This window comes from Pipistrellus kuhlii, unplaced genomic scaffold (genome assembly GCF_014108245.1).
Source record: "Pipistrellus kuhlii isolate mPipKuh1 unplaced genomic scaffold, mPipKuh1.p scaffold_m20_p_4, whole genome shotgun sequence".
In the NCBI taxonomy this organism is placed as follows: Eukaryota; Metazoa; Chordata; class Mammalia; order Chiroptera; family Vespertilionidae; genus Pipistrellus; species Pipistrellus kuhlii.
The window spans coordinates 29,763,615-29,791,255 of record NW_023425540.1 but is presented as its reverse complement, the minus strand read 5'-3'; the positions used below and the strand labels follow the sequence as shown (position 1 = coordinate 29,791,255).

General features: G+C 37.8%; 1 protein-coding gene and 2 long non-coding RNA genes across 4 annotated transcripts; 1 reads left to right on the top strand and 2 right to left on the bottom strand.

Moving 5' to 3' along the window:
* The first annotated feature begins 148 nt into the window (after positions 1-148).
* On the top strand, positions 149-25,919 carry SREK1IP1 (SREK1 interacting protein 1). 2 transcript variants are annotated; one of them, XM_036409102.2, is made up of 5 exons: positions 154-326; positions 6,021-6,068; positions 12,157-12,300; positions 18,933-19,005; positions 21,973-25,919. In XM_036409102.2, the coding sequence occupies exons 1-5, from the start codon at positions 314-316 to the stop codon at positions 22,160-22,162; spliced, it is 468 nt and encodes a 155-aa protein (XP_036264995.1). In that variant the 5' UTR covers positions 154-313; the 3' UTR covers positions 22,163-25,919. The 2 variants fall into 2 exon arrangements, with proteins under 2 accessions (XP_036264996.1, XP_036264995.1); XM_036409103.2 differs by lacking the exon at positions 6,021-6,068 and having other exon boundaries at positions 149-326.
* Positions 11,633-27,627, bottom strand: LOC118702770. The gene is made up of 3 exons (XR_004982841.1): positions 27,544-27,627; positions 12,861-12,865; positions 11,633-11,643 (listed from the first exon to the last, which is right to left on the bottom strand). It is a non-coding gene; the product is annotated as an uncharacterized LOC118702770 (long non-coding RNA).
* Positions 25,989-26,988, bottom strand: LOC123651154. The gene is made up of 2 exons (XR_006739657.1): positions 26,943-26,988; positions 25,989-26,473 (listed from the first exon to the last, which is right to left on the bottom strand). It is a non-coding gene; the product is annotated as an uncharacterized LOC123651154 (long non-coding RNA).
* Positions 27,628-27,641: the final 14 nt, after the last annotated feature.

Here is a 27,641-nt window from a genome sequence, read left to right as displayed (position 1 = left end):
TTACAACTTTTAAAATAACGATTCCTAATTATTGGTGGTGTTTACATTTTCTACATGAGTATGCAGGTGTCCTTGCTCCCCCGCAACTTGAAGGAATGGTTTGGCCCGTGTGCTCGGCAATAGGATCCCCCCGGAAACCGCGCCGGCGGCTGCTTGGTTCCCCGCGGCCAGAGTCTCGGAGGGCCTCCCCGCGCTATCGCCCGGGGGCCAAGAAGACGCCACCCGGGCAGCGCCTCGTCCTCGCAGCCGGCGGCGGGAAGCGAGCGTGGCCTCCGAAGCCTAGGGGGATCCTGCGATCCCTTTCACCGGCGCCATGGCAGTCCCAGGTGAGGAGCGAACAGCAGGCCCCCGGGCTTGAGCGGGAAGAAGGAAGCGGGGAGCGGGGGGTAGGTTGGGGTGCGCAGGGTGAGGAGGAGCGCCCATTGGGGCTCCAGAAGGAGGCTTTACAAGGAGCAGGTTCGTTCGGTTTACGTGAAAAAGTTCACCCTCCAAAAAATAAACTCCGATGGGAAGTAGGAAAGAAAGAAACTGCCTACCCCGCCCGGCCAAGCTCCAAGTGCATTGGATGGCCCCGGGGAAAGAGGGGGGGAGGGGAGAGGGACGGGAGGGGCAGTCAGTAGGCCTGGTTGGCGGGTGGCCGACAGGAGCTGACATGGCTTGAAAAAAAAAATAAAATAAATAAAATAAAATAAAAACTCGGGGTGGGACGCTCCGGGTGCACCCTAGCCGGAGGCATTGTCCGCGGTGGAAGGCGCGGGACGGAGCGGGCGCCGGGGTTCTCTTCCTGGTTGGGGTGCCTAGGGGCTCTGTGGCTTCGCCCTAAGGGCCTCCGTTTCAGCATCTGCAGACCTCTGTCTGTGGTTACCAACAGCCCCCAGGTTCTGTGTGCAGGGGGTGGGGTGGGGGGCGACCCCAAAACAGGTACCCCTGCGAAGTAAGGGCTTCAGAGATTTCCCGTCCACAATCACAAGCTCACCTGGAAGTCCTGGTAGGAGAGGCATTCCCTGAACCCGGTTTTGCCAGGATGTTTTTAGGGAACACTGCAGGCAGGAGATACTGATATTTTGAGGAATGTGCTCCCCTCTCTCCCTACTTCTCACCCCACCCCCTCACCCCCCAACACACACACACACACACACACACACACACACACACACACGGGGACCTTGGAGATTGGCAGTGCACTTTAGCGTAGAAAAGACTGAGAAATAATGTGGTTCAAAAGTTACAACTTTGTTTCAGCCTACCCTCCCCAGTATTGTGTGACTGCGTTTGTCCTGCACCTTATTTTACAGAGCTGCTGTGGGGAAGTTATGGTTAAAGTTACTGTAGTTTGAAGAACACAGGGGGAACTGTGAGAGAGGAAACATACACTCATTCGTACACCTGATTTTTCTTCTTAAGTGCGTGCTAGGCGCTGTCTTTGCTGAGCATTGGGAATACAATGGTGAGCAAGACAGTTCTTATTCAAACTAAACTTACTGGATAGCGGTAAAGATTGAAAAGGGCACCAGAAACTCAGACCCGTGTATGGCGTGGAATATATCGTACAAAACCTGAAGCGGTGCAGGAGAGGCGGGGTGGTGGGAGGGGCAGCGCAGTCAGAGGGACTGGGTTACGGAACACAGAAGAGAAAACGTGTGAGAGGAGGAAATGAAAGATGTTCTCTATGGATGGGGCTCAGAATATACATGGGAGAGAAGTGGGAAATTAACTAGAGAGATAACAGCAGCTAGAATTTAGGATGCTTTTGCTACGTGTCAGACACTGTGTCACACATCTCTTCTTAACATTCACACAGTGAAATAGGTATTAGCATTTCCACTTTACATGTGAGGACACCGAGGGACAGAGAAATCAAGTAACTTGCCTGTTTTGAGACAGCTAGTAAGTGACAGGTCAGTCTGGCTCCGGAGACCCTGTGGGCTTTGTACATTTTGCCATGTTACAGTGTAAATCACATGGTCGTTTCGAGCTCTTAAAGGATCTTGTAAGAGTGAGAGTTTGAATGTTTTCCTGAGGTGGGTAGGAAGCCTTTTAAAGGTTTTAAAACAGATGCACATTTTGGAAAGATCATTCTGACTGCGTATTGGATTGGAGGGGAGCTATTTTGAAGGCAAAGTCGCCAGTTAGAAGTCATTCTGGTATGTTATGATGATGCTGCAGGCGTGGTCTCAGTAGGAAAGGAGAGAAGCAGAGAAATTAGAGAGATGTTTTTGGTAGTAGAATTACTGGGAATTACCAACGCAGGTGTGCAAGAGAAGAAATGAGGTATACCTGGGTTTCCCTATTAGGTAATTGGGAGGACATAGTCACTAAAATAGCCCTGGAGAAGGAGCAGGTTTTGGGGTGTGATGATAAACAGTATGAAGCCTTTGTTGAGGTGTCATCAGCCATAGGAATGGCAATATCTAATAAGTGATAAAATTTATAGCTTAGAAAGAAGCCAGAGCCACAATAATGTCATCCACACGTGTAATAACAGGCCATGCACGTGGATGCCATTGCTCAGGTGGAGTGTATAGCGTGGGAAGGGAAGGTCTGTAGCTGAAGCTGAGGATATCAGCATGCGAGGGGCTGTCAGAGAGAAGCCCGTGTGCCTGGTAGATTATCTGCACATCCTGAGAGGCCAAGTCTGCCCTAGCATCTGCACACAGAGCTGCATCCAAAGCCGGCCTGCTGTCACTGTCAGTGTCATCACTTAAGCTAGGGGTGTTGAACTCAATCAGAGAAGGGGCCAAAATCTAAAATACAGCCTAAATCGCGGGCCGAATGGTTTACTGAACAGTCATAAACTGTCATTGTGATGGAAACGCAGCGGAGTGCAGTGATGACAGCGTGGTGCGGGCCACATTGCAAGGCCTGGCGGGGCGGATTTGGCCCGCGGGCCTTGTGTTTGACACATGTGACTTAAGCAAATGTTTTGAGCACCTACATGGTATAGGCACTCTAAGGGACACAGAGTCACAGTCTCTGTCCTCATAAGACTTACCTAGTAATGAAAATACACTGCTTAAGAAAGATTTTTTTTTTTGAAGTCCTTATTGAAATTCCCGTTAATCTAGACCACAGGTATAGATATGTTAACTTTCTTTCAATTCAAAATAATAGGTTAAAATGTATTAATCTTAAATGGTGCTAGATGTAAGACAGATAAACTATTTAAACCAAGCATGTCAAATTCATGGCCCGTAATGAATATTTTTGCGGCCCAGCCAATATAACAATATGTAAGAAATGTTTTAATAAACATTTCGTAACTTAATTTTTACAATATCCTTTTATATGTAGTTATTAATAACGAACAACAATGTTCGCTGATGACTGATGACTATAATTGTGTTGCATTCATTTCCCTTACACGCCTTATGTACAGGTGCACCATTTCTACTAATACTACCATGTTTCCCCGAAAATAAGACATCCTCTGAAAATAAGACCTACATACAGGTTTCCTTCTGAGTGAAATATAGGGCATCCTCCTGAAAATAAGGGGCCTCCTCCCCCAGGCTAAACATGAAAGATTTAGTCCACTGATTCTGAAAGAAATGGAGTCACAAGAAATTCACCAGGAAATTCAGGAATTGTATTGTTATGATAATGTTCCAGAAGATGATGACATAATTGTCATTGAATAAATGAGTAAATTCTTGATACTGTAGGATCCACAGTTTGTCTGGTTTGTGTTGACAATTACTGTACTACCGTACCGTATACAGGTAATAAATTTCCTTTATTTTCATTTAACAATAAATATGTACCATATTCTTCTTCATGGAAAAATAAGACATCCCTGAAAATAAGACCTAGCGCATCTTTGGGAGCAAAATAAGACATTGTCTTATTTTCGGGGATTCAGGGTAGCAGGGAATATTTTAGCAGCCGATGGCCATGTCATTACTCTTGTACTGACTTGTTTGGTGTGCGCAACAGGAAATATCTCGCTTTTGGAGAACAAGAAAAATAGGTTTATTTGTGTTACGCTTACTAATTTGTGCAGTTATTCACTGTCTGGTAAGTTTATGTTCAAGAAAAATATTTTTTATTAAAATGTTCTATTATTTTATGTGAACGATTACTTATTTATTTAAGCCCTGTGTATTCAGCATGTCTATCAAAATAAACCTAAGTTTCTATGAAAATTGAAGCTTTGTTTTTTTGCGGCCCACATAAACTTAAACCTTGTTTATGTGGCCTGTGTTAGTTAGCCTTTGAGTTTGACATGCTTGGCTTAAACCCAGCCAAAAAAAAAAAAGAAGAAGAAGAAGAAGAAGGTAATAGGCATGACAGCACTGCAGAAAGATAATGCAAGTGCCATTAGAAAATATAGACACAGAAAATGGTAAGGTAATTTTTGATCGATCCAGATAGCATATTAAAGGTAATAGGACTCCATCAGAAACATTTTGAGATAATCATCAAGAAGGACAAGTATTGTTATGCCTTTTATTTGTAGGTGTAATTATCCTATGGATTCGGCATGGCATGGCCTGGGTGGTTGAACCAGTGATTATTACAAGGCATGACTATAAAGTAACGAGGCTGCTTCCACAATGAAAATCAGCCTCGCCTATTCTGTGATCACAGCTTCAGCTGTTTTTCCACAGCATTCTGTATAAGTTTACCCCAGTATGTAACTAACAATGAAGTACGTTCTCTCTTGGTAAGGGAAATCATAGGCTCTCAGTGGTTATTAAAGAAATTACATTTAAACACGGGTTTCGGTGAAGTTTACTTTCTTCTACAAATTGCGTGAAATTCGTCCTGACACTCATTTTAATGAGTCTCCATTCCCCAGGAAGAGTTGACCTGGCACAGTTGGCATCTATGTTACTGATGTGGTTGGCACAAAAACTCTGTTTCTCCCCTTCAGGGAAATCTACATAGCCAGGTAGGGTTTTCTGTAGCCAAATTAAGGTTACATCTGATGTGTCAAAATGAGTAAAATTCTTAAAACACATTACTAGAGCATCTTAGTCATGGAAGAATTCTGAGTCACACTACATCCAGTCTTCTCACTCAGAAGTCATTTCTTTTCTCTCAAGTCTATGCTGCACATTGCTGCTGAAATAATGTTCCTAAATCATATGTCTGATCCTGTCATAGACTCGTACTTGTGAATTTAGTGTTTCTCTTCATGTGACTTACCCTTTCCGAGGCTCCATTGCCTTGTCTCTGTAATGGAGGCATTGTGATAAATTGCTGTAATGCCAAAGCTCCCATATCTGCGAGAATGAAGTGCTTGTCCTGCTACGCTGTCCTCCCATCTTTAGTTATAAATGAGTTAATTTTTTTTTTTTCAGCATCTATGGTTTCTATGGATACATATTTCATATTGACTTGGATTCTCTGGGCTTTTTTTTTTTCAACGTGCAATTATTTCATATTGAAAGAGCCTCAGATTTTATTATTAATTCAGTTTTATTCCACAATTCTGCTACAAGCACAGCGTATGTGTTCCTACTCTATGCAATAAGAACCATAACATATATGAGAAAAACATGAGATTGGGCACAATACTCAAAAACCTCATCCCTGATACATTAAAAAATAATAGGAACCTGATGAAAATAGTGGTATCATTTTGCACATCTTAATTGGTTAAAAGATACATAAAAATGCAATAAATACCTTTAAAAGACCTGAAGTTTGCAGCTGGTGCGTTGTTTTGAAGTAATGGTAGGAAGGTGATGATATTAAATCAGATGGAAAGTTGTCACACCAGATGTGTATGGGCACTGCTCACAACACACACAGTGCAGCATATGTTGGAGCTGCATTTGTTGAATTAGAGAAAAATATGTTCTTAAAGAATTTGTTAAAAGAAGTAATTTGAGTAAACTGACTTTTTCAGTAATTCCTAATAAACATAATGGAGTAATCTTAGTAAACTAGGTTGAGGTTATTATTATTATTTATTTTTTTTTAGAAATAAATTCTTTAAGTGATTTTTTTTAATGAAAAAATTTTTATGTTTTTACTTTATATGTCTCCTAAAATGTTATCCATTTGTATTTTAGGTTGCAACAAGGATAGTGTTCGAGCAGGGTGTAAAAAATGTGGCTACCGTAAGTACATTAAAAATAACCTTCTATATGGTGAATTACTACTATATTGGACAGTGTGATTTAGCATCCAGATTTCATGGCCTTACGCACAGACAGTTCTTCAGACAGTTCTTCAGTCCTGTTATTTAGTGCACATTTGCAGATGACTTAGAAATGTATCTGTCAGACTAATTGATGAAACATTTTTTATTTGTTGAACTCACTCTTCTTTATAAGAGTGAAAATGGACCCAGAATTTCTGCTCACTGTCAAAATTTGATTTAAATGGCCCATTAATCTCTATTATGATTAATGGAATGGAAAAGTAAGCTTTAACAAGTGTAATTACTATATATACTCAGAATTTGTCATTATGTATTATAAACAGCTATTTGTCTAGTTAAATGTAGCAATCCCTAAGGCTTTGATAAAGCTGAAATAATATTTGCTGTTTTTTAAGATGTTTGGAGACCATGCAAATGAGCCTGGATTGTTGTTAATGTCATAAATTGTTTTCTAACAAAATAAAGGTGATTAAAAAAAAAAAGATTTCCATGCAAGAACACATGATAAAAAAGCAATCTAGTCATTGATATTATTCATCAGAAGGATTCAGAATAAAAGCACACTAGGAGAACCAACTCACATGCTTCCAATCAAAGGCTGGAATCTGGATCAAAGGAAGCTTGGTCAATTAACAAAGTGGATATATAAGTATACGTATTCTTCATATACATAAAAACTTTCGAAGAATGTACTTGTATATAAAGAATGAGTGCAATGAAATCTTTTCTGTTGTTCAAATTTGTTTATATTTATTTACTTTTTTTACTTCTAATCCTTGCTAATTTCCATGTCTCATTGTTTTATTCAAGATTTAAGAACCCTCTATATATATCAATATATTGTATTTATTTCAAATCCAGAATAGATTGCCAGTCTGTATACTATCTGTTTATCTACTTGGACTTCTTTTAACTTAAAACCTGTAGGGAAACAATTAAAATCTTTTTTTTTTTAATAGGATATTTGTTGTTCTAGTCTCCTCATTGCTATTTATTTTAGACATTAATAGAAGCATCTGTAGTAATTAGACATTTGAAACAATATTTTTATTGATTTTCAGAGACATGGAGAGAGAGAGAGAGAGAGAGAGAGAGAGAGAGAGAGAGAGAGAGAGAGAGAGAGAGAGAGAGATCTGCTTGATCTGCTTCCTACCTGCCCCCTACCAGGGATTGAGCTCACAACCTGGGCATGCACCCTTACTGGGATCCAACCAGCATCCTCTCGGTGCATGGATGATGACCAATCAACTGAGCCACACTGGCCAGGGCAGAATTTTTTTTTAGAGGAGTCTAGTAAGGAAATAGTGCTGATAGTCTTCCAAGTTGAGTTCTGCTTGATTTTTCAGATCATTGATTTTAGTGATTAAGTTATTAAACAACTTCTAATTGTCTCCTGTGGGAAAGTTTAGTAATATTTACTCTGGGTTAAACTTACAGCTTACAGCTGTTAGAGGTTGAGGGTCTTTTGCATTTACAGATCTTTCTGGTAGAAACTAAATTTTTAAAAATTTTCTGTTATATGGAGGCCAGAACATTTGTATTGCTTATGGAGGTAAGAGAAAGGCAACAAAACCCTTTGAATGTTTTTAATAGCTGAAAATGTAGATATTCATCAGTCAGTTACAAAAGAGTATTATTCTCTTTTTATTGTTGTGAAAACAGGTTTGATTTTATAATTTTAAAAATGTTAATATTTGATTTAAAAAATTTTCAGCCTTACCTGGGTAGCTCAGTTGGTTGGCGTATCATCCCCATACACCATGGTTGTAGGTTTGATACCCAGTCAGGGTACATACAAAAAGCAACCAATGAATGCATAAATGAGTGGAACAACAAATTGATTAGTTTTTTCTTTTTCTCTCTCCCCTCCTCCCTCTGTTCCTCTTATCCCCTTTATTATCTTCCTCCCTCCCTTCCTCTGTCTCTAAATTGAATAAATAAATTTTTTTTAAAAATAGAAAAATATTTTGTCAGTATTTCAATAGTAGTTACACTGTTTTTTAAAACTTTCAAGTTAAGGATGAATGTGCTACTAAATAACAATGGATCTTTTTTTTTTCATGGCAGAATTTCTTCAGCAGTTTTAGAAGAATAGTTATTTCTATAATTAGTTGTGGGTTTTTTTTTAATAGATAGTTTCTGAAAATTGAAAAGCTGCAAAGACACTAAGCCTTTGTTCATGGAAGACATTATTTGAGACATGTATTCCATGGACAAAGGCTTAGTGTCCTTGTAGACTTTAGCTGAGCATTTAATTACAGAAGCAGGAAATAAAAACATACCTGAATAGCCTTAACATTTTATGTAACTTAAAATCCTAATCTACTGGTATATAGTCAGGGACCTTTTTTCTGTGGATCTGCTAATTGGTGTTACACTGTATTTTGGGTGCAAATCATATCTGAAATGCATTTTCTACTTTTATTGTTGTTTCTACAAAGGTAGAAAAACAGTTAAGATACCTGTAAAGAAATCTGAGTGCAAAATTCTTCTATCACTAGTTCTCAACTCTGTGTGATAAAGCCTTCCAGAAATCTGGAGTTATTGTTGTCCATAGGGGAGGGGAGCAATATGACATTTTAGTACGTCGGGCCCAGGGACTAAAATAACCTGCAATGTGTAGCACATTCCTAAACAATGAAGAATTGCTTGGCCTAAAATACTAATGGCATCCTCTTTGAGAAATAGGCCATTTTTTCATTGTTTTAGATCCCCCTAATCCCCATCTTGTACAATCTTTTTGCCAAGGCCTATTTTGAAAATTGCTTTTTAAAAGCAATTCATCTAAATCAAGTCTTTCTAAAAGTACAGCTTTGTTACATAGAAATTACCACTCATTATTTTTTCCACACTTACATGTTTTGGCCTGCATGATGTTATATAAGCAGATTTTGAAACAGTCAGCAACCGACTCTTGGGGAAAGTGCGATATCAGCATGTGGAGTAAAATGTATAGGTGTGAGCTGATATCAGCATGTGGAATAAAATGTATAGGTGTGAGCAGGAAAGTACACGGCCAGGGGGATAAGGAGAGGGCAGCCTCACATCAGCCAAAGAAACAGATCTTTTTGAAACTGTGGGGCATTGTCAGGTGTAACAGATAAGGTCAGTAAGAAGTAGACTGAGAAATGCTCATTGGATTTGCCAGGTAGGATGCTTGCTGGCCTTAGTAAGATTTAGCTTTAGTTGATTTTTAGATTATAAATATATATATTTATTGATAGATAGATAGATAGATAGATAGATAGATAGATTCAGACCTGAATAGTGAGGAATCAGAAATATGGAGACAGTCTGTGATGTCTCTGTTTTCCAGAGATTTACATGCGGAAAGTATGGGATTGCCTCAAGCATGTGGGCTGTTATACAGAATACCACAGGCCAGGCAGCATATAAACAGATAAATGAATTGCTCACAGATCCAGAGGCTTCAAGTCCAAGGTCAGGGTGCCAACATGGTTTGGTGAAGGCCTCTCCAAGTCCCCGGCTTTTTGTTTTATCCTCATTTAGGGGGAGGGGCTAAAGATGCCTTTGGAGTCCCTTTTATAAGGAAGGCATTGATCCCCTGTATGAGGGTACTACCCAGTGTGGCAGAAACTATTTTCCCAAGCTAAAAAAGTTAACATTAAAAATTGGTCTGGCAACACATTTCATTAAAATATTTAATTCCATCTACATATTATGATTAAAACTATGTAGAAAACTAAAAACTACTTAGAAATTTTCAAAATAAAGGGCTGGGGCAAACAGATAGATATTGGGTTGAATCTTGTTGATATTCAGCTGTTTCACTCATAAAAATTGTTACTTCATATGATTAAACAATAATAACCAAAAAACACTAGTGGAGCAATTTTAATATCAGACTTTTGAAGCAAGAGCAGTACTAAGGACAAAGAGAGATTTAAGAACAGTCAACCAAAAAGATAAATTAATAATGTTCTTGAATTTGCTCACTAATATAATCTCAAAATATGTGGAGCAAAAGCTTTCACAAGAAGATATGGATAAATCTATGATAGAGGTACTTAAAAATGTAACTACTTTCAGAAAGAAGTTATTAGACAAAACTATAAGGTACAGAAGATTTGAACAATAAAATAGACATAGAACCATATTCAACAAATACTGATGTGTATTCTTTTAAAATACATAAATATACTATATGGAGAACACAAAAGAAATCTCAGCAAATACCAAAGAACTGATATCATACGGATCCCATTCTCTCATAACAGTGTATTAAATTTAGAAATCATCAAAAGCATGGTCTGAAAATGCCCTGTGTTTGGAAACTATTTATAATAGCAAAAAACTGAAAGCAACCTAACATTCTGTCAGTAGCAGAAAATACAATAAATTATATTTTTATACAATAGAACTTCATTCATCAGGTAAAATTACATCTACTTATGATAACACAGATAAAGCAAAAAATGTAATATTAAGTGTCAGAAACAAGTTACAGAATGATAGGTAAGCAAAATTGAGTTTGTGTTTTGTTTTGTTTTTATTATTCTTTTTGAAAGCTGTAACATTTTTTTCTAATTTTAGAGAGTTAGGAAGAGAGAGAAACATTGATCAGTTGCTCCCGTACATGCCCGGCTAGGTATGTGCCCTGACCTAGGTGTGTGCCCTGACCGGAAATCAAAACCAGGCCTTCCAGTGCACAGGATGATGCTCAAACCAACCTAACTACACCAGCCAGGGCTTGAGTTTATGTTTTAAAAAATAATAACACAATATGCTGTTTCATTCAGGTAGACACCAACTTCAGTATATTAACTACTGAGGACACAGATAATGGGATGAACTGAAGTCAGGCTTCCAAAGGATAGGGCACTCCCTAACTTTGTGTGTGGCGCACAGGCATGCAAGTATTTCCCTCACAAAAATTTTAGGTGAATATGACAAAATGTTAACGTGTGGGTGATTGGTACTTGGGTATTGGTTATGTTATTCCCTGTAGTTTTCTGGTTTTGTAATTTATAATTGATTTTTAAAAATTGTATCATGCTATAAGTAGAAAACTGCTATAGTTTTCTTATAGAAAGAACCTTTAGGAGGTGAATGATGTCAGAATTAGATTTTAGTTGTTTTTCAAAAAAGCACATTCCATTAGGTTATTATGGTATCTTTCATTATGAAAGTTGTTTAATTGCATGAATATAGTAGTAAAGCTGAGAAGAAAAAGGTATGGGAAAGGATTTAAATATCCTAAATATGAGAATATTTTCTTTAATATCCTATATAATAAAAGCCTAATATGCTAACTGTCCAGCCATTCATTAGACCATTTGACCAGTCACTGTGATGTGCACTGACCACGAGGGGGTAGACACTCCAACCAGTAGGTTAGCTTGCTGCTGGTGTCCGGCTGATCGGGACTGGGTGAGATGGGCCAAACATGCCCTGGAGCCAACCTCCTGCAGTCCCTCCCTGGCCATCCAATCTTCTGCAGTCCCTCCCCGGCCTCTAAAATATTTCTTCTAATTAATTTTCTTTCAGTGTGCATGCACCAGTCTTCTAGTCTATATATATAAAAGCCTAAGTGACCATTACAGTGGAACAACCAGTCGCTGAGCAGGCGGGAGGGCAGGCATTTGGGGGCAAGTGGTCCCAGATTGTGAGAGGGTTGTCTGACTGCAGGGATTGGGCCTAAACCAGCAGTTGGACATTCCCTGAAGAGTCCCAGATTGCGAGAGGACACAGGCTAGGCTAAAGCCCTCTCCCCTCCCACCCTTCCACCCCCAATGCACAAATTTCATGAACCAGCCCTCTGGTATTACAAAAAATGGAAAACTATAGTGTGATTCAGTACCCAGAAAAAATGCTTATTGAATTAGAAGCCCTGATAAAGAAAGGAAAAGTTATTTCTCTGAGTGTTGCATTCAGGGAAAGCAAACCACTACCCACTGAGTAAATGTTAAAACTAAACATTATATTATTAAAATTGCAGTTTGTTGCTTACCAAGAGGCAACAAGCAATAATTACGTAACGTATCTATCATTTTGTCATTCACATTTTTTTTTGTTTTACTTAGCTGGTCACCTGACTTTTGAATGCCGCAATTTCCTCCGAGTAGACCCCAAGAGGGACATAGTCTTGGATGTCAGCAGCACAAGCAGTGAAGAGAGTGACGAAGAGAATGAGGAACTGAATAAATTGCAGGCACTACAAGAAAAAAGTAAGCGATGCCTTTTTTTACATTTTTTACAAATGTTTGGAAATGTGTGTATTGTGTCATGCTTATCTATTGTTCCATTGCATTTATCACTAAGATACCTTTTCTTTTTAAGGTAAGAGATACTGCAGAGGGAAGGAAATAGGCTTTGAATGTTGTAAATAATTCTCCCAAAATCAAACAGCTGATCAGTTGCAGAACCGGGAGGCAAGTCTATTTTTGATTCTAAAACCCAGGTTTTGTTGTTATTCATGTTATTCCATCACCCTAGCAGGTGCCAGTGGGACAGAGCGTCTGATTTAAGACTTGGTTTCTGGCCCCATTGGGCCATTTTTTAGCACGTGACTTTCAGCAAGTCACTTAACCACTCTGAACATAATTTCCTTGTGGAAAGCCCAAAAGATTGAGTTGTCAAATCACACTTTCAAATCAGTGATCTTAGTCAACATGAAGCTTTGCCAATGATGGGAGATATAAATGGTCCTGAGGCAGAGGCGGAGCAGCCAGTGCTCTGGGCTGGCCAATGCCGCTTCCAGGTATTTTCTTTCTACTTCAGAACCCACTCTAGCTGGGGTCAACATAAGATGTTTCTAAGTACTTGCACAGAAGGAAGTCATTTCATCATGAAACACCTGCATTTCTTAGGGAACGATGCCCCATAAATCCATAGGTTCCAGGTTATTAATCATAATCCTAGCAAAGCCAGTACATCCTGCTATAAGCATTCTTGTTAATAAGAATTATCTTGCTGACAGCTTGAGCTTGGACTTCTAGCTTTCAGAACTGTGAGAAAATAAGTTAGCATTATTTAAGTCACTCACCTCTCCCTAAAAGGGTTCTCTTGCTAGCAAGTACCATTCATTTGTTCCCAGACCTCCCAAGAGGTCCATAATTAGCATGTGTGTAATTTCTTTCCTGGGGGCATCCTTGCCCCCTCAAAGAGAAGAGAGATTACAGACCTACTGTTTAACCATTTCTCTCCCATCTTGTCTATAAAATGGCCTCTCCTTGCACTGAGGTTTTTAGGAATAAAATGTTGTATGTGAGAATGCTTTGTGAAATAAGATAGCAAAATGCAGTTTATTTGAATATGGATTTAGGCATGGGATGAGAGAAATACAAAAAGTTAAACTCATTTTAGATCATCAGATAACAACAAACACTTTTTAAATTTTTCAGCTTTCCATATTACTAGTATATCCAATGAAAGTAAGTGAAGATATCAAATGCCCCAGGGTAGTGGGGCAAGTGAGAAGGCAAAGAGGGCAAATGAGAGGGACATTACATATGAGTATGTACAGCTGCAGGGTAAAGACAGCCCTTGAATACACACACTTACATTTGTTCCCTACTGAAGCATCACTGAAATGATAGTACGTAAAGGAAATTGACAAGGACAAAGAAATTGGGATAGGAAGCAGTAGTAACAACATTTTGCTGACAAGCAGGTGTATTAGTGATGACAGAGAAAGATGAAACCTATAACAGTGTGAAAAGCTGAGAAGTAAGCTGACACACACTTCAAATCCTCCCAAAACTTGCTAATGAGGTACCTTTGTAACTGAGGAATTATATAAGGCTAAAAACAGAGGGTTGGTTACAAATCTGAAGCAGTTAGATACTCAATTCCCTTCTCTGCTCTGTGAAGCTGGATGGCTTTCCTCTATCACCTCACAGACTTGTAGGTCTGTTTTATAGACAACATAAGACAAGGTCCTTAAACAGGGGTAGCCCAAACACAGAGGGAAACATAAGCTAAGGGTTAGGTACTGAATGGTGAGAATCTTTCAGCCATCTTCACCTGTTTTGTTCCCAGACATAAGGTTTGAAGATTCTTGCCTGAGAACTCTGCCTAATCTAAGAGGAAAGTAATAACGTTACTGACATCTCGAATTCTTCAAGGACATGGCCCTAGCCAGATTACCAGGAAATCCAGGTTTCCAAACTTTGCTTGCTGAAAGCTTCCAGTCAGCTTTTTAGACAATCAAGGAGCACTACATTTCTGAGGAAAGACTCCAGCATAAAATAAAAATAACAAATCCAACAAACAAAAACATCAACTTGAAGTATCCATTCTATGAAGGTAGAAGAAAACTTAACAGGAATAATTAATATCCAGTTTCATGGACAAAAACAACCAAAGAACTTTTAAAAATTGAAAAAGAAGCAGGCATAAAATGTGATAAAGCGAGAAGATAAAGATGATGTAATGAGAAAAAAATAAGACAACTAAAGGATATATCTAGGAAATATTTTATTCTAATGAGTCCCAGAAAGAGAAAACAGAAAATATTTCCAAGAACTGAAGGACATTAGTTTCCAGATGAAAAGATTCAATAAGTACCAAACACAGTACTAAAAATAGACCCACACATTCAGTCTCAAAAAATAGACCCACTTAGAGGCACACCATTTTGAAACTTATAAGAAACAAGGAGAACATAATTCAAACTTTTTGGAGCCAGGGCCAAAACTGGTCATAGGTCAAGAATCAGGCTTTCTACTTCTCTAAAGCAATACTTGTAAGCTAGTAGATGTAGATAATGCTTTCATATTTTTTAAGGAAAATTATATCCATATTAGAATGATACACCTAACTTAATTATCAACCAAGTATAAAAGTAGAGTGAAAGTATTGTCAGGCATTCAAAGTTTCAAAAAAATATGCCTCTCACATACTCCCTTATTTTGACAGATAACCACATTCAAGATAGTTGGTACAAGAGATCTCCACCTCCAAGGACCCCAGGAGGTGGTTATCTGTCAAAATAAGGGAGTAGACCCAAAAAAGGAATGCATGGAACATGGGAAATAGAAGAGAGAAGAAGGGAATACCTGGGATGTTGGTGCAGGGAGATCCCAGGCACAGAGAGCAGCCAGGTCACCTAGGAATAGAGCAGAAGCTTCTAGGAGAGAAAGCCTAAGCTTGTCCATTCCACAAGTACAGTTTCTACCCCATCTATCTACACCAAGCATGTCAGACTTGTGGCCCACGGACCCCAGGCCTAGATTATTTGGCCTGTGTTAGCCTTTGAGTTTGACATGCTTGATCTACACTACCCTATTTTTTAAAAAATAAATGCATAAACTTTTAGAATTAGGAAGAATCTTAGAGAACACATAGTGTAAACACCTAGTTTTAAAGAAAAATAAATTAAGAATAAGTAACTTCCCTAAATCACTAACTGGTCACAATAAAGCCAGAACCATGATCCAGGTTTTCTGACTGCTAGTCCTGTACTCTTCATTCTAACATGCTGCTCTCCAAACTTAAAAGACCATTCAGGTTCTTGATTCTAAACCATTTTTTCCCTTATCACATCAGTCTGGAAAGATAAAGAACATAAATAGTGGGGTGACTTACTCTAGAGGTGATTGTTTAATCAGAAGACCTGAGACAAATCCATCCTAGGAGGAAGGGGAAGGGATTAACATATTACCTCCAGGATAAGAAGTAGTTTGGTAAAACTTCCTTATTAGAATCAGCTTTCCTCCGACCTCACATTGAGAATGATGGACTCCATCTAGCTTTTTTTCCCCCATCTCCTTAAAAAGACGCTTGCCCGTGGTTGCTTAAAGGCTCAGAACTTGTTTCCAACTCTCGTCACTTCCACTTAGAACAGTGCTCATTTCAGTACTAGTATATCATGCAGATTCCAATAATAAAGTACTAGTGAAGGGATCCATATTTATTTCATGGTCACCTAATACTTGCCCGTGACCCACCCCTACCCAAATAAACCATAGGTTGGTTCCTCAGTACATGGAGGAAGAGGGTGCTTATTTAGATCGTGGTGCTTATTTCCATTGATAACTTTCTGATATGGCTCAGATCTCTAAAGGGGTGAGGGTGAAACACTGGCTTGTTGAGGGTGAGTTCTCATTCCACATCACCCTTCCTTTGGTCCTTGGAGGTGGAGATCTCTTGTACCAACTATCTTGAATGTGGTAAGCTTTTTGTGTGTTTGTTTTAATATGAGAGTAAAGCAAAGAGTTCTCTGTAAATAGTTGTTCTGCTTTTATGAAATAGTCATGAAAAAGAAGAGAGAGAAATGTTACCTAAAAAACAAGACTCAAAACTTATTTTTATATAAATTCTATTTTGCCTCTCTCTATATATACTAGAAGCTCAATGCACAAAATTTGTGCAAAGGGTTTGGCCCTCGAAGCCCCAGCTTCATCCGGGGGTCATCCAGCTGTCCAGTCTAATTAGCATATTATATTATACTTTTATTATTATAGAAATTTGCTTCTATTTTAGTGCATATTTTCCAATGCATTTAATATCTTAATACAATATCTTTCATTTAAAACAAATATAATCCTAAATGACAAATACAATTTTGATGGAATTAAAGAATGTGAGAATAGGACTTGGATTTTCCAAACTCTGTTTAACCTAGTGTTATTTAATATTAATCAGCAGTTTGCCTAGTATTAGGAAATAGTTCTCTTCTCATATTTCATCCCTTAATATTTTTATATCCTTTTATTTAGTACAGAAAAGTAATGTTGTATTTTGACAAATTTTGGTTTTGGGCCTTTTTTGGTTTGGTTTGGTTTGGTTTGGTTTGGTTTGGTTTGGTTTAAGAGAGTTTTGTGTTAAATTTATACTTGATTTTATTTAAAGATGGTTGACACTGAAAACTACATAGGTATTTGCATTTTGCCATAATTGTGTCTCTCCTATCCTGCTGAAATCAGATTCAGATGAATGACTTACAACAGTGGCTTCAAGCTTTATTAAGATAAGGCTTAAATAATTCACACAGTAATTGGAGAAAGCTTATATTTGGTTCAGCTCTAAAAGATAATTGTTAAGTAATTAGAAGATACAAAAGGGAATGAGAAATTTAGATTAATGGGTCTAGGTTTGGAACTGCCTACTCAGGTATTTAAAAGTGGCTGGTGACAGATATACAAACAAAGATCTAGTAGCTGAGCCAGCTTGTACTATTAGGATGGATCTTCCATTCTATCCCAAGTATATTTGTAAGCACTGGATCCTAACCTCCAACTCCTGTATGTTTCATAAGAGGCCACCACTGTTGCTGATTATTACAAAATTTAAGTGGTAAAGTACACAAGACCTTCTTGCCTTCTATTTTGTATTCCAAAGGTTGGTTGTATCATTTTCTAATAAATTATTATGCAAAATCTTAAATTTCCCTCCCTGCTACACCAATAGCATGTATGTGTTTCCATCTGTCATTGTTGATGGTGAATTTGGTTGACACTTCTATTAAGGGCAAATAGTGATATTTAAGTATTTCTTCTAATGAATGTGCACAAATTGTAGATAAAAGTCTTATAGACATTTTGTAGATGGGTCATATTTTTCAATCCACTCTGTCAATTTTTTTTAACTGGTATCCTTTTTAAAATTTAATGTAATTATTTATATGTTGGGGATAATTGTTATTTTATTATTTGTTCTCTACATGTTCTGTTTTGCATTTTTGTTTTATTTTCCCTGCCTTCCTGAGGGTTACTTGAACATTTTTTTAGAACTATCTATAGTACTTTGATTTATTTAGTATCATTTGAACACATAGAATTCCATGTTGGTTCAGCTAGTGTCCTTGAATATATCTTGGTGTTTTGAAATTTTTCTGTGGTATTTTGTATAGTATTTTTAGTGGTTACTCCAGGTATTGGATATAGATAATTTATCAGTCTACTTATATTGTCACTTTACCAATTTAAGTAAAATGTGGAAACCTTACCTTCCTTTCTGTCCCTATACTCTCTCCTAACAGTATGTATTCTATCCATCTAGAATACCAATTGCATAAATATTAAATCTATTGTTATTGTCCCATGATCCTAGGACCCCACAATCCCAATTTTGTTTGTAAAAAAATTTTTTTTAACTATACTTGATTGTATCATTTGTTTTTTAAGCCCTGGAATGGTGCCCACCAAAAATTGATTTTCTATAGGAATTAACATTAAAATACTAAAATTTGTTACTCAATATACATAATAATATTTGAAATTTTTATAAAAGGCATATAATGAAAATAATCAATGCAGGCATTATGATAAGCAAAATAAGTTAGAGAGAGAAATACAAATACAGTATGGATCTCACTTGTATGTGTGATATAAAGAAAAAAAAAACTAAGTTCATAGAATAGATAGAACAGATTGATAATTGTCAGAGGCAGGGTTGGGAGTGGGGGCAAAATAGCTGAAGGGGGTCAAAAGGTACAAATTTCCAGTTATAGAATAAGTTAAGTCATGTGGATGTAACATACAGCATAGTGACTGTAGTTTATTACTGTATTGTACATTTGAAAATTGGTAAGAGATTAGATCTTAAATGTTTTGATCAAAGAAAAACACTATTTTTGTAATTATATATGGTGACAGATGTGAGCTAGATTTATTGTGGTGATTGTTTTGCAATATATTAAATTTTTGAATTGGTGTGTTGTACACCTGAAGGTAATATAGTGTTATGTCTATTATACTTCAATTTAAAAAAATTAAGAAAGGGGAAATTGTTACAAGAAAAGTTCAGTATCCTAATCAGTGAAAATTATCTGCCAACAACCAAAATTTTAAAATGTGTACATAATATATTAGTATTTGGACCCATGGTGACCTGATTCTTTCCCCTCAACACACAGGAATAAATGAAGAAGAGGAGAAGAAAAAAGCAAAAAGCAAAGAGAAAATCAAGTTGAAAAAAAAAAGGAAAAGGTATTTTTTAACATCATTTTCTTAAAGTAGGACTGAATCTAGGATGGATTATAGATTTTTTCCCCCTGTATAATCCAGTTTATTTATCATTTTTTTCTTAGTAGAAGTTAGGTATTCAATTGTCTCAGTGAAATAACAAAAGTCCTTCAATTCAGGAATCAAAAATAAAGTCAGCACTTAGATATTCTTAAATATTCTTCTTGGAGCAAATCCTATCTAATAAAGAGGAAATATGCTAATTGACCCTCACACCATCACAAAGATGGCATGCACTCACAGCCAATAAGGCAGGAATATGCTAATTGACTGTCTCACCCTCAAAGATGGTAACATCCACAACCAATAAGGAGAGAATATGCTAATTGATTACCATGCCCTCAAAGATGCCACCCTCAGCCCCAAGATGGTTGCACCCAGTCTCCTCAGCCCCGCAGGAGATGGTAGCTGCCCAGGGCTGGTCCGAGTTGCAGGCAAGCCTCAGGTGGCTGCTTCCCAGCTGCCCAGGGCTTCCCAGGGTTGCCCAAGACTCAGGTAACCATTCTGACCAAGACTGGCACTGCTGGCCACAATTCCTGTATAGTCATACATATTTGGGGTTTGGGTAAGGGTGGGTTGTTACACACTTCATATAAGGTCTTAAGAAATGACTTCTCTGCTTTCTGTTTTTTTGGTGTGTTTTTTTTTTGGGGGGGAGGGGTTCTTTAATATTAGAGGAAGGATTCTATAGTTTTCCCCAATTTAGTATTATAGAAATATTAGAAAAATTATAATAATAAATCAGCGTAATTAATTTATATAGAATATTCATTTAAAAGCATCTTTTCTATATCTTGTGAAAATTATTTTTAATAAAAATGTGTATCTGTTATCACAACATCTAGAAAAATCAAGTACTTTAACTTGAAAAATCAAAAGAATTAACACTAAAGGGATTGAGCAAAAAGAAAAAGAAAGAACTCATGGACATGGACAACAGTGCAGTGACTGCGAGGGGGACGTGAATGGGTGGAAGGGGAAGAGGGCATATGGGGGATAAATGGTAATGGAAAAAAATAATGATAAAATAAAGGGAGAAAAAAGAAAGGACAAAAATACTTTTATTTTGCTTATTTTCAGTTTTATCCATTTATACTGCATTATATAATTATAACCCTTTCTATATAATCACATTCTTTGTGCTCTTTTAAAAGAATATGCCAGCAATTTTCTATTGGAGTGCCACAAGAATTTCTAAAACATGTAACATTTGACCATATAGTCAGAGGCACTTACCTTTTTCCCTTAGATAGTCAATTAAAAAAATGACAACAATCATCAGAACAATAGTCATCTGGTGTGAATGAATCAAAATTATACCAATTTTTTTGTCAGATCAGCAAAAGTAATATATATTTTTGGAGTACTGCAGAATTTTACAAATTAGTATTTTTGCCATGAGATGAAAAAGGTTGAAGATTGATGGACTATGCTAACAACTTATTGCAATACAAGTTATCCTATATAATAAAAACCTAATATGCAAATTGTCTCCTCAACCACTTGCTATGATGTGCGCTGACCATCAGGGGGTGGTGCGAAACTTGGTTGGCGTCAGCGATGCAGTGCTGACAGCAGATGGCAGTGGAGGTGCTGTCAGCCCTAGTGGGCCCCAACGAAAGCAGGACTGTGGTGGGATGGTCGAGCAGGTAAGCGGGTGGTGCCAGGTCAAGACGGGTCTGACAGGGCCCAATCGCCCCACCCATTATCCCTCTGACAGTGACCAGTGGCAGCACTGTGGGGCGGGGCCACCGCCTGGCTCCCGGTTACTGAGGGAGCCAGGCAGGGGCCCAATAACTCAGGCAGAGGGGAACACATGGGGGTCTGGGGACCCAGGTGCTGCTCACAGCCCAGAGGTCAGCTGGGACCTGCCCTTCCATACCAGACACTTGCACTTCAATCGCTGGCGAGGCTTAGGGACCACACCCATGCCCAAGTTTTGTGCACCAAGCCTCTAGTGTATTATATATAATAAGGCTTGATAAATGCAACTTTGCCTTATAAATTTTTGAAGGGTACAATAGGATGAAAAACTGAAAATCAGAAAAATAGTTTTCATGCTCACCAAATTTATAATTCATAAAACTTTATGTAACTTTATAAAACTATATATAATTACTAGAGGCTCAGTGCACAAATTCATGCCTGTGGGATTGGGCTGAAACTGGCTCTCGGACATCCCCCAAAGGGTCCCAGATTGCAAGAGGGCACAGGCCAGGCTGAGGAACCCCACTAGTACACAGTTGGGGCTGGGGAGGGATGCAGGAGGTTGGCCAGCCAAGGAGGGACCACAGGAGGGCTCCAGGGTGTCTGGACCATCTCGCTCAGTCCTGATCAGCTGCACCCCAGCAGCAAACTAACTTACCAATCAGAGCATCTGCCCCTTAGTGGTCAGTACACAGCATAGCAACTAGTCAACCAGTCGACTATCTGCCCCCTGGTGGTCAATGCACGTCAAAAGTTAATTATAATGATTTATTATAATACTTTATTTTTCTAAGATTACTGTAATACTAAATTGGTTGACCAGTCAACTGTCTGCCCCCTAGTTGTCAGGGCACATCATAGCGAGTGGTTGAGCGGCTTTAGCATATCATTATCATATTACACTTTGGTTGGTTGAATGGCCAACCAGACGACCAGACACTTAGCATATTAGGCTTTTATTATATAGGATTATATAGGATATGAAACTTATGTAACTAGAGTTGAGCAGAATAGAGTTATTTGTTTTGTCCGTTTCAGTGACCAAGTAGCAAAACTTCTAAATTCAGCATTTTAAGAGGATCCAAATATATACAGCACATTTTGAGTTTTTTTGTTTATACTCTCACCTTGCTCCAAGAAGGATTTAAGGCAGATAAAATCCCATTTAAATTTACCTATCAGCTATAAATGCAATTATCAATCAGTATACATTATTGCCGATAGGTCTTATTCATCCAGTTCTGCTGAAGAGGACACCTCAAAACCAAAGAAACAAAAATATCAGAAGAAAGAAAAGAAAAAAGAAAAAAAGAATAAGTCAAAAAAGGGGAAACATCACAAAAAAGAAAAAAAGAAGAGAAAAAAGGAAAAGCATTCTTCCACCCCTACTATTTCTGAAATCTCCAAAAAGTAACAGACTATGGCTTACACCATTAACTTTAAAATTTTGATTTTGAAAATGATTTCACCTTCTTTGGAATTTGCTATATAATTATGCTTTGCAATAAATTACTGGCTTGTTCATATGGACATTTTTTCCACATATGGGACCATTATCCTCTAGCAATATATTTTTAACATACTATGATTTAAAAGTACGAATCAGTCTTATTACTTGATAGCTGTGCCCCCAATATGGATATCTGTACATACAAACACATCAGTTTTCGTATCCGTGTCTCTATGTTTGGCTAGTATTTTACTTTATAAGTTGATTGTACTACAGTCAACACTGGTAATCTACCTAGCAGTTAATAAGTATTGCCGAATCAAGTGTCTGCCTTCCAGTGATGCAGTGAGATAGGGGATAATGCTTTGCTCTTGACACTGATAAATTTAATAGCTTTTTATATCCTATGATAATGTATGAAGATAGTAATATTCTTCACTACTGGTTTTTAATCTCTGGGTTTTTTTTGGATGTCATAGAAAATGAAGCTGATTTATAGACCTTGACTAGAACTTTTTAAATGAATGGAAGAGGATAATGAAAATATTGTATTTATAACTAAGTTTCATTGTATTACGACATGCAGCATTTCTAGTACCTGCCTCCTTATTTTTATAACAATTAAAATATTTCTTCCTGTTTAAAAACACAAGCCTGGTTCAGCCTATTAGTCTCGTAGAGATAATGTTGTGTTGGGCAGGATTTTTAGAATAGACTCCTAGGTTGTTTTACAAATGTGCCATATTGGCATGTCTCAGAGTGATACCTCAAGAACAGAACTTTTATTTAGGAGATGACAGCAAAATCTTCATTATAACTGATTTTTATTGTTTCCAATATGTAAATTTTATGAAACTTGTTTCTATGTGGAAAATTTTTATAAATGTGAACATATATATTTATTTGTCTGAAATAATTTGTAGTTTTGAAGCAGGTTTCACACTGAATTTATGCTTTCATAAATGACTAGTTTGGGGTGTTTCTTTCTTTTACTTCAGTCATAAACCTCAGGAGCAGTGATAAAAATTTAGGATTAAGAATTTTATTCTGTACTTTTTAAAATTTAAGAACCAGGGAGTTGCATCATGAAAGTCTTTATATAATGGGAATTTTATATGGGTAAGCATTTTCCAACAATATTAGTCGATATGTTTCTTACATTTGAACTGTCACAATGATCAGTGTTAGTGATTTTGCTTAACATTTGGGTATCCCTTATGCCCAATAACTTACTTTTATTGTAGCAGCATCAGGAGTCAAATCATTCCCAATGCACAGCACCAAAGACTGCAGGTACCTCAGTGCAGTGCAGTTATGAGTTTTAAAATTGGTAACCCACAGACAAGGCTACAGATGAACTCATTATGGGGAAATCAGGTAAGTACACGTAACCTCACTGGCTGGAGAGGTGTACTGATTCTTTCTTCACCATACACCCCTACCTGGCATGACTTCAGTAAGCCTCGGAGCCTCACAACTCCTGTGGCCATATGCTTACCATGCTCAGCTTCTAGGGATGCTGCAGCCACATCTCTGTCCTATCGCATTACAGCCACTGACAGCTTTTCCATACCTAATTAGTCATATGACCATGAAAAGAAATTATCTTGTTTAAATTAAGTTCAGTCAGCTGTTTGGAGAGAAACACAGAGTTAGGTTTTTAAGGGCTTATTTTTCTTTGACTGTACTTTATGTATTTTTGAAAACTGTATTTTCTGAAAATATATCAATAGTTCTTTGTCTATCAAAATGACCAACTAAGTACAAAAATCTTTTTTAAAATGATTGGAAAGATCTGTATGCAAAAGGATGGTCTCATCCTCTCAAGTGTGTAATGTGATTAAATAAGATAATTTTAGTGAATAGAGTTAATTTGGTTATTCGTAAGTTTCATTCTGTTAATTGTAAAGATTATAATTTAGCTCATTAAATTTGTTTCTGCATGGTGACATGATTAATAATGGTTTAGAGAGTTATATAAAATTTAGCTCTCATTAACTCTAGTACACAAATTAAAAGATTTTAATGGTAATTATTTTCCCCCAGAAACAATCTTGGAATTATTCTTAAGTAAATTTTCTATCATATGAGAATAGTTTATGAAACACCTCTGCTGAATTAAATAAATTTATTTTTACTAAAGTAATTTTCTTCTAACGTCATATTATTGTTATTGGTCTTCGATGCAAATCTCAGTAGTATATTTTAGGGGAGAAATAGTGAAATTTCTTCTCCGGCAGTATTAGCAGGAAGGAACGTCAATTTTATAGTTAAAAAATCCAAAAAGTCCTGGACTTTCGTAACTACCTATGTGACCTTCTTCAGAGTCATTTTAATTTCTCTTGGCCTTGGCGTTTTTCATCTATAAAACATTGTAACAAATTATCTCTAAGATCCCTTTCAGTCCTTAATGTATGAGTATTGATATTTTAGTAAAATCCAACTGATACTGTTCATTTTAGAAATTATTACAAAGGAGCAGGTAGCAGTCTGCAATGATAAAGGTCAAATTTATTAATTCTACTGTTAAGCACACTCAACTTCTATAAGCAGAAAATTGATATTTGGTTCACTTCCTCACCATCCACTGCACCATTTTTGCCAGATGCAGACAGAATTTTTGTTTAGACCTGTATCAGTAATCACATTATCTGAACATTTTGAGGCTACTCCTTTTGGGGTGATAGACCCACTCCCCACACAATTCCCTCTTTTCTCTGGATCATCTGTTGAATAAAATCTCTCTGAGGACTTCCCAGTGCTTCACATTTAATACTCACTGTACGTATCTATTCTTACCACTCTCAAATTATAGAGCCCAATGTCACCTTCAGTTAAACTAGGTTGAAGAGTTGTTAATAGTGTTCATAAAAATGCCATCGTGGCCTTTCTTCAACAAACATTAATTGCACGCCTAGCACGGCAAACACTCTGCTAAGCACTGGGGATACACAGATTAAAAAGACTCGCTTGCTTCCCTGAAGACATTCGTCATTCAGTCGGTAGGAGAAACATCACTTTAGTGCAGTAATTGACTGGAACGTGGGTTAGAGAAGCACATAGGGGTATTCACCTGCTCTGGAGAAGTTGGAAGAGGCTCCTTAGGGAAAGTTGTGCTTGAGGTGCATTTTGATTGAGGATGAGGCTGGTGGGTATGGTAGTTCCTGACCAGTGGGCATTGTGAACAAAGACCACAATGGAGGCTGGGGGGTCTGTGTGTCAGAAATAACAAGCAATATGGGAGGCAGGAAGAGGTAAGATTTCAGACTCCCATTCTAGGTTCTCAGGAACAAAAGGAGGAGGTCTTAGGTTCCATGTTTAGAGAGTTTGGACTCAAATGGGTAAGCAGTGAGGCACAATGACAGAATTTTAAGGAAAGAAATGACTTACTGGGGTTTGGTTTGTAATTCCTCCAGTTTTAAAAGATGAAGTTGCTCTCATTAGAAGGCCACATAAGAATGATTACAATCTTTATGTCCTATTATTTGTACTCTTCTAGTCCCGCTTTTCTAAGATCTGGTTATTACCGAAAATCATACAGTGACTTGTCTCCTAAAAACACATAAAGTTACAGTGTTATCAGACCTGTCCCCAGAATTACATGCATATGTACGTACTATGAAATGTGTTTTGTTTTTAATTTTATTTTAGATTATTTTTGACTGACAAATTCTGTGCTATGTTAGTATTTGTTATGTCCAAATAAATAATTTAAAATGTACTTTTCGATGTCCTGGCTGTGCTGTAATTTGATAAGCCTTCCTGCTTTTTTAAAAAACAAAAAAAACAAAAAACAACCTATAGATGTGACATTGTTTCACAAAACCATACGTTTCAAGTGTACAACACAACAAAACATCATCACGCTGCAATGAATGGCCTCCACCCCAAACAAAGTCTCTTTCCGTTCCCATTCTCCCCCTTTACCCACCTCCAGATACCTCCAACTTTTCCCTCTGGCCATCACCCCACTGTTGTCGGTAAGGCTTCTTGCCTTTAATACTTTGTCTCAATCTGTGAAGCACAACTGCTTCAAAGTGACAGAGACAACCTGTTGGTTCACTGGATGAGCCCCGTGGTGCCCCCTCCGGTTACCTGGCTAGACAGGAAGTGCTTCCGGAACTCTCTCTGGTCCTAGTGCTGGGATTCAAGCCTCTTGGGCACTGGCATTCAAGAACAGGTTTCTTAGGCCTGCATAACACCAATCCCACTTGTGAAGCTCAGGGTCTTCTGACCTCATCTGTCTTCTCCCAACTCCTCTGAAAATACGCAGTGCTCCAGGCTGGGATGTCTCCCCCAGAGCACACCCATGAGGCACCCAGCCACGCCCAGCCCATGCCTGTCCCGCAGGCCAGTTGTCTGGGGACCATGAGCATTTTGCTGACCCTGAGTCTTAAGTTTCCTACTTCTTCCATGTATGGCCTGTGTCCTTCCCCTTGAGCAGAAAAGTAGCACTGTACCAGTGCCTTCACTAAACTTAATCTACTTTCATTTTCACCAGAGGCAGCATCTAATTAGTAATATAATTATTAACGTGTGTATTAAGGTAGCTGATTTTCTGGGATTTTTTTTTTAATCAAGCTAGATAAAAGAACAAGAAGTATCACAAATGCTATACATGCTTTCACAAAAATAAATGAAAATTCTTGGCTTTTGTGACCACATGAGAATTTTTATAATGTAGTGTTTTAACTTCCAAACTTCCCATGCACTCTTTTAAGCAATCTCAGTATCAAACATTGACTGCCCTAACCAGTTTGGCTCAGTGGATAGAGCATCGGCCTGCAGACTGAAGGGTCCCAGGTTCAATTCCAATCAAGGGCATGTACCTTGGTTGTGGGCACATCCCCAGTGGGGGGTGTGCAGGAGGCAGCTGATCGATGTTTCTCTCTCATCCATGTTTCTAACTCTCTATCCCTCTCCCTTCTTCTCTGTAAAAAAATCAATACAATATTTTAAAAAATAAAAAAACGTTGACCAAACTGCTTTTTTGGAACATAAAATGTAACGGGCAGTAAGTGTTACATCTGGAACTGTGATGTCAGCATAACCACATGTGGCTATTTAAATTTAAATTAACTAAAAAAAATAAAAGTGTGCTCTGTTGCATTGGTTACATTTCAAGTGCTCAGTAGCCACATTGTGTAGAGTGGCTACCCTGCCATACCATGCACATATAGACAGGATATTCACATCTCAGAAACTCCCACTGGACAGCACTCGCTGAGAAGATCCCCCTCCCTTGTTCTTGGTAGAAATTTTGGCCACCTAATGATCAAAAGTTCTATCCCTGAGAGCAATAAGGCATTCGTTTTTTCCTATCAGAACACAGAAGCTGTATTCACCACTTTATGCAACACAGAGATGTGTGTGTTCAGCAGAGCCAGCTTAAAACAATTCCTTTTTCCTATTGAATTCTATTACAAAACCAACTCTGTGTTCT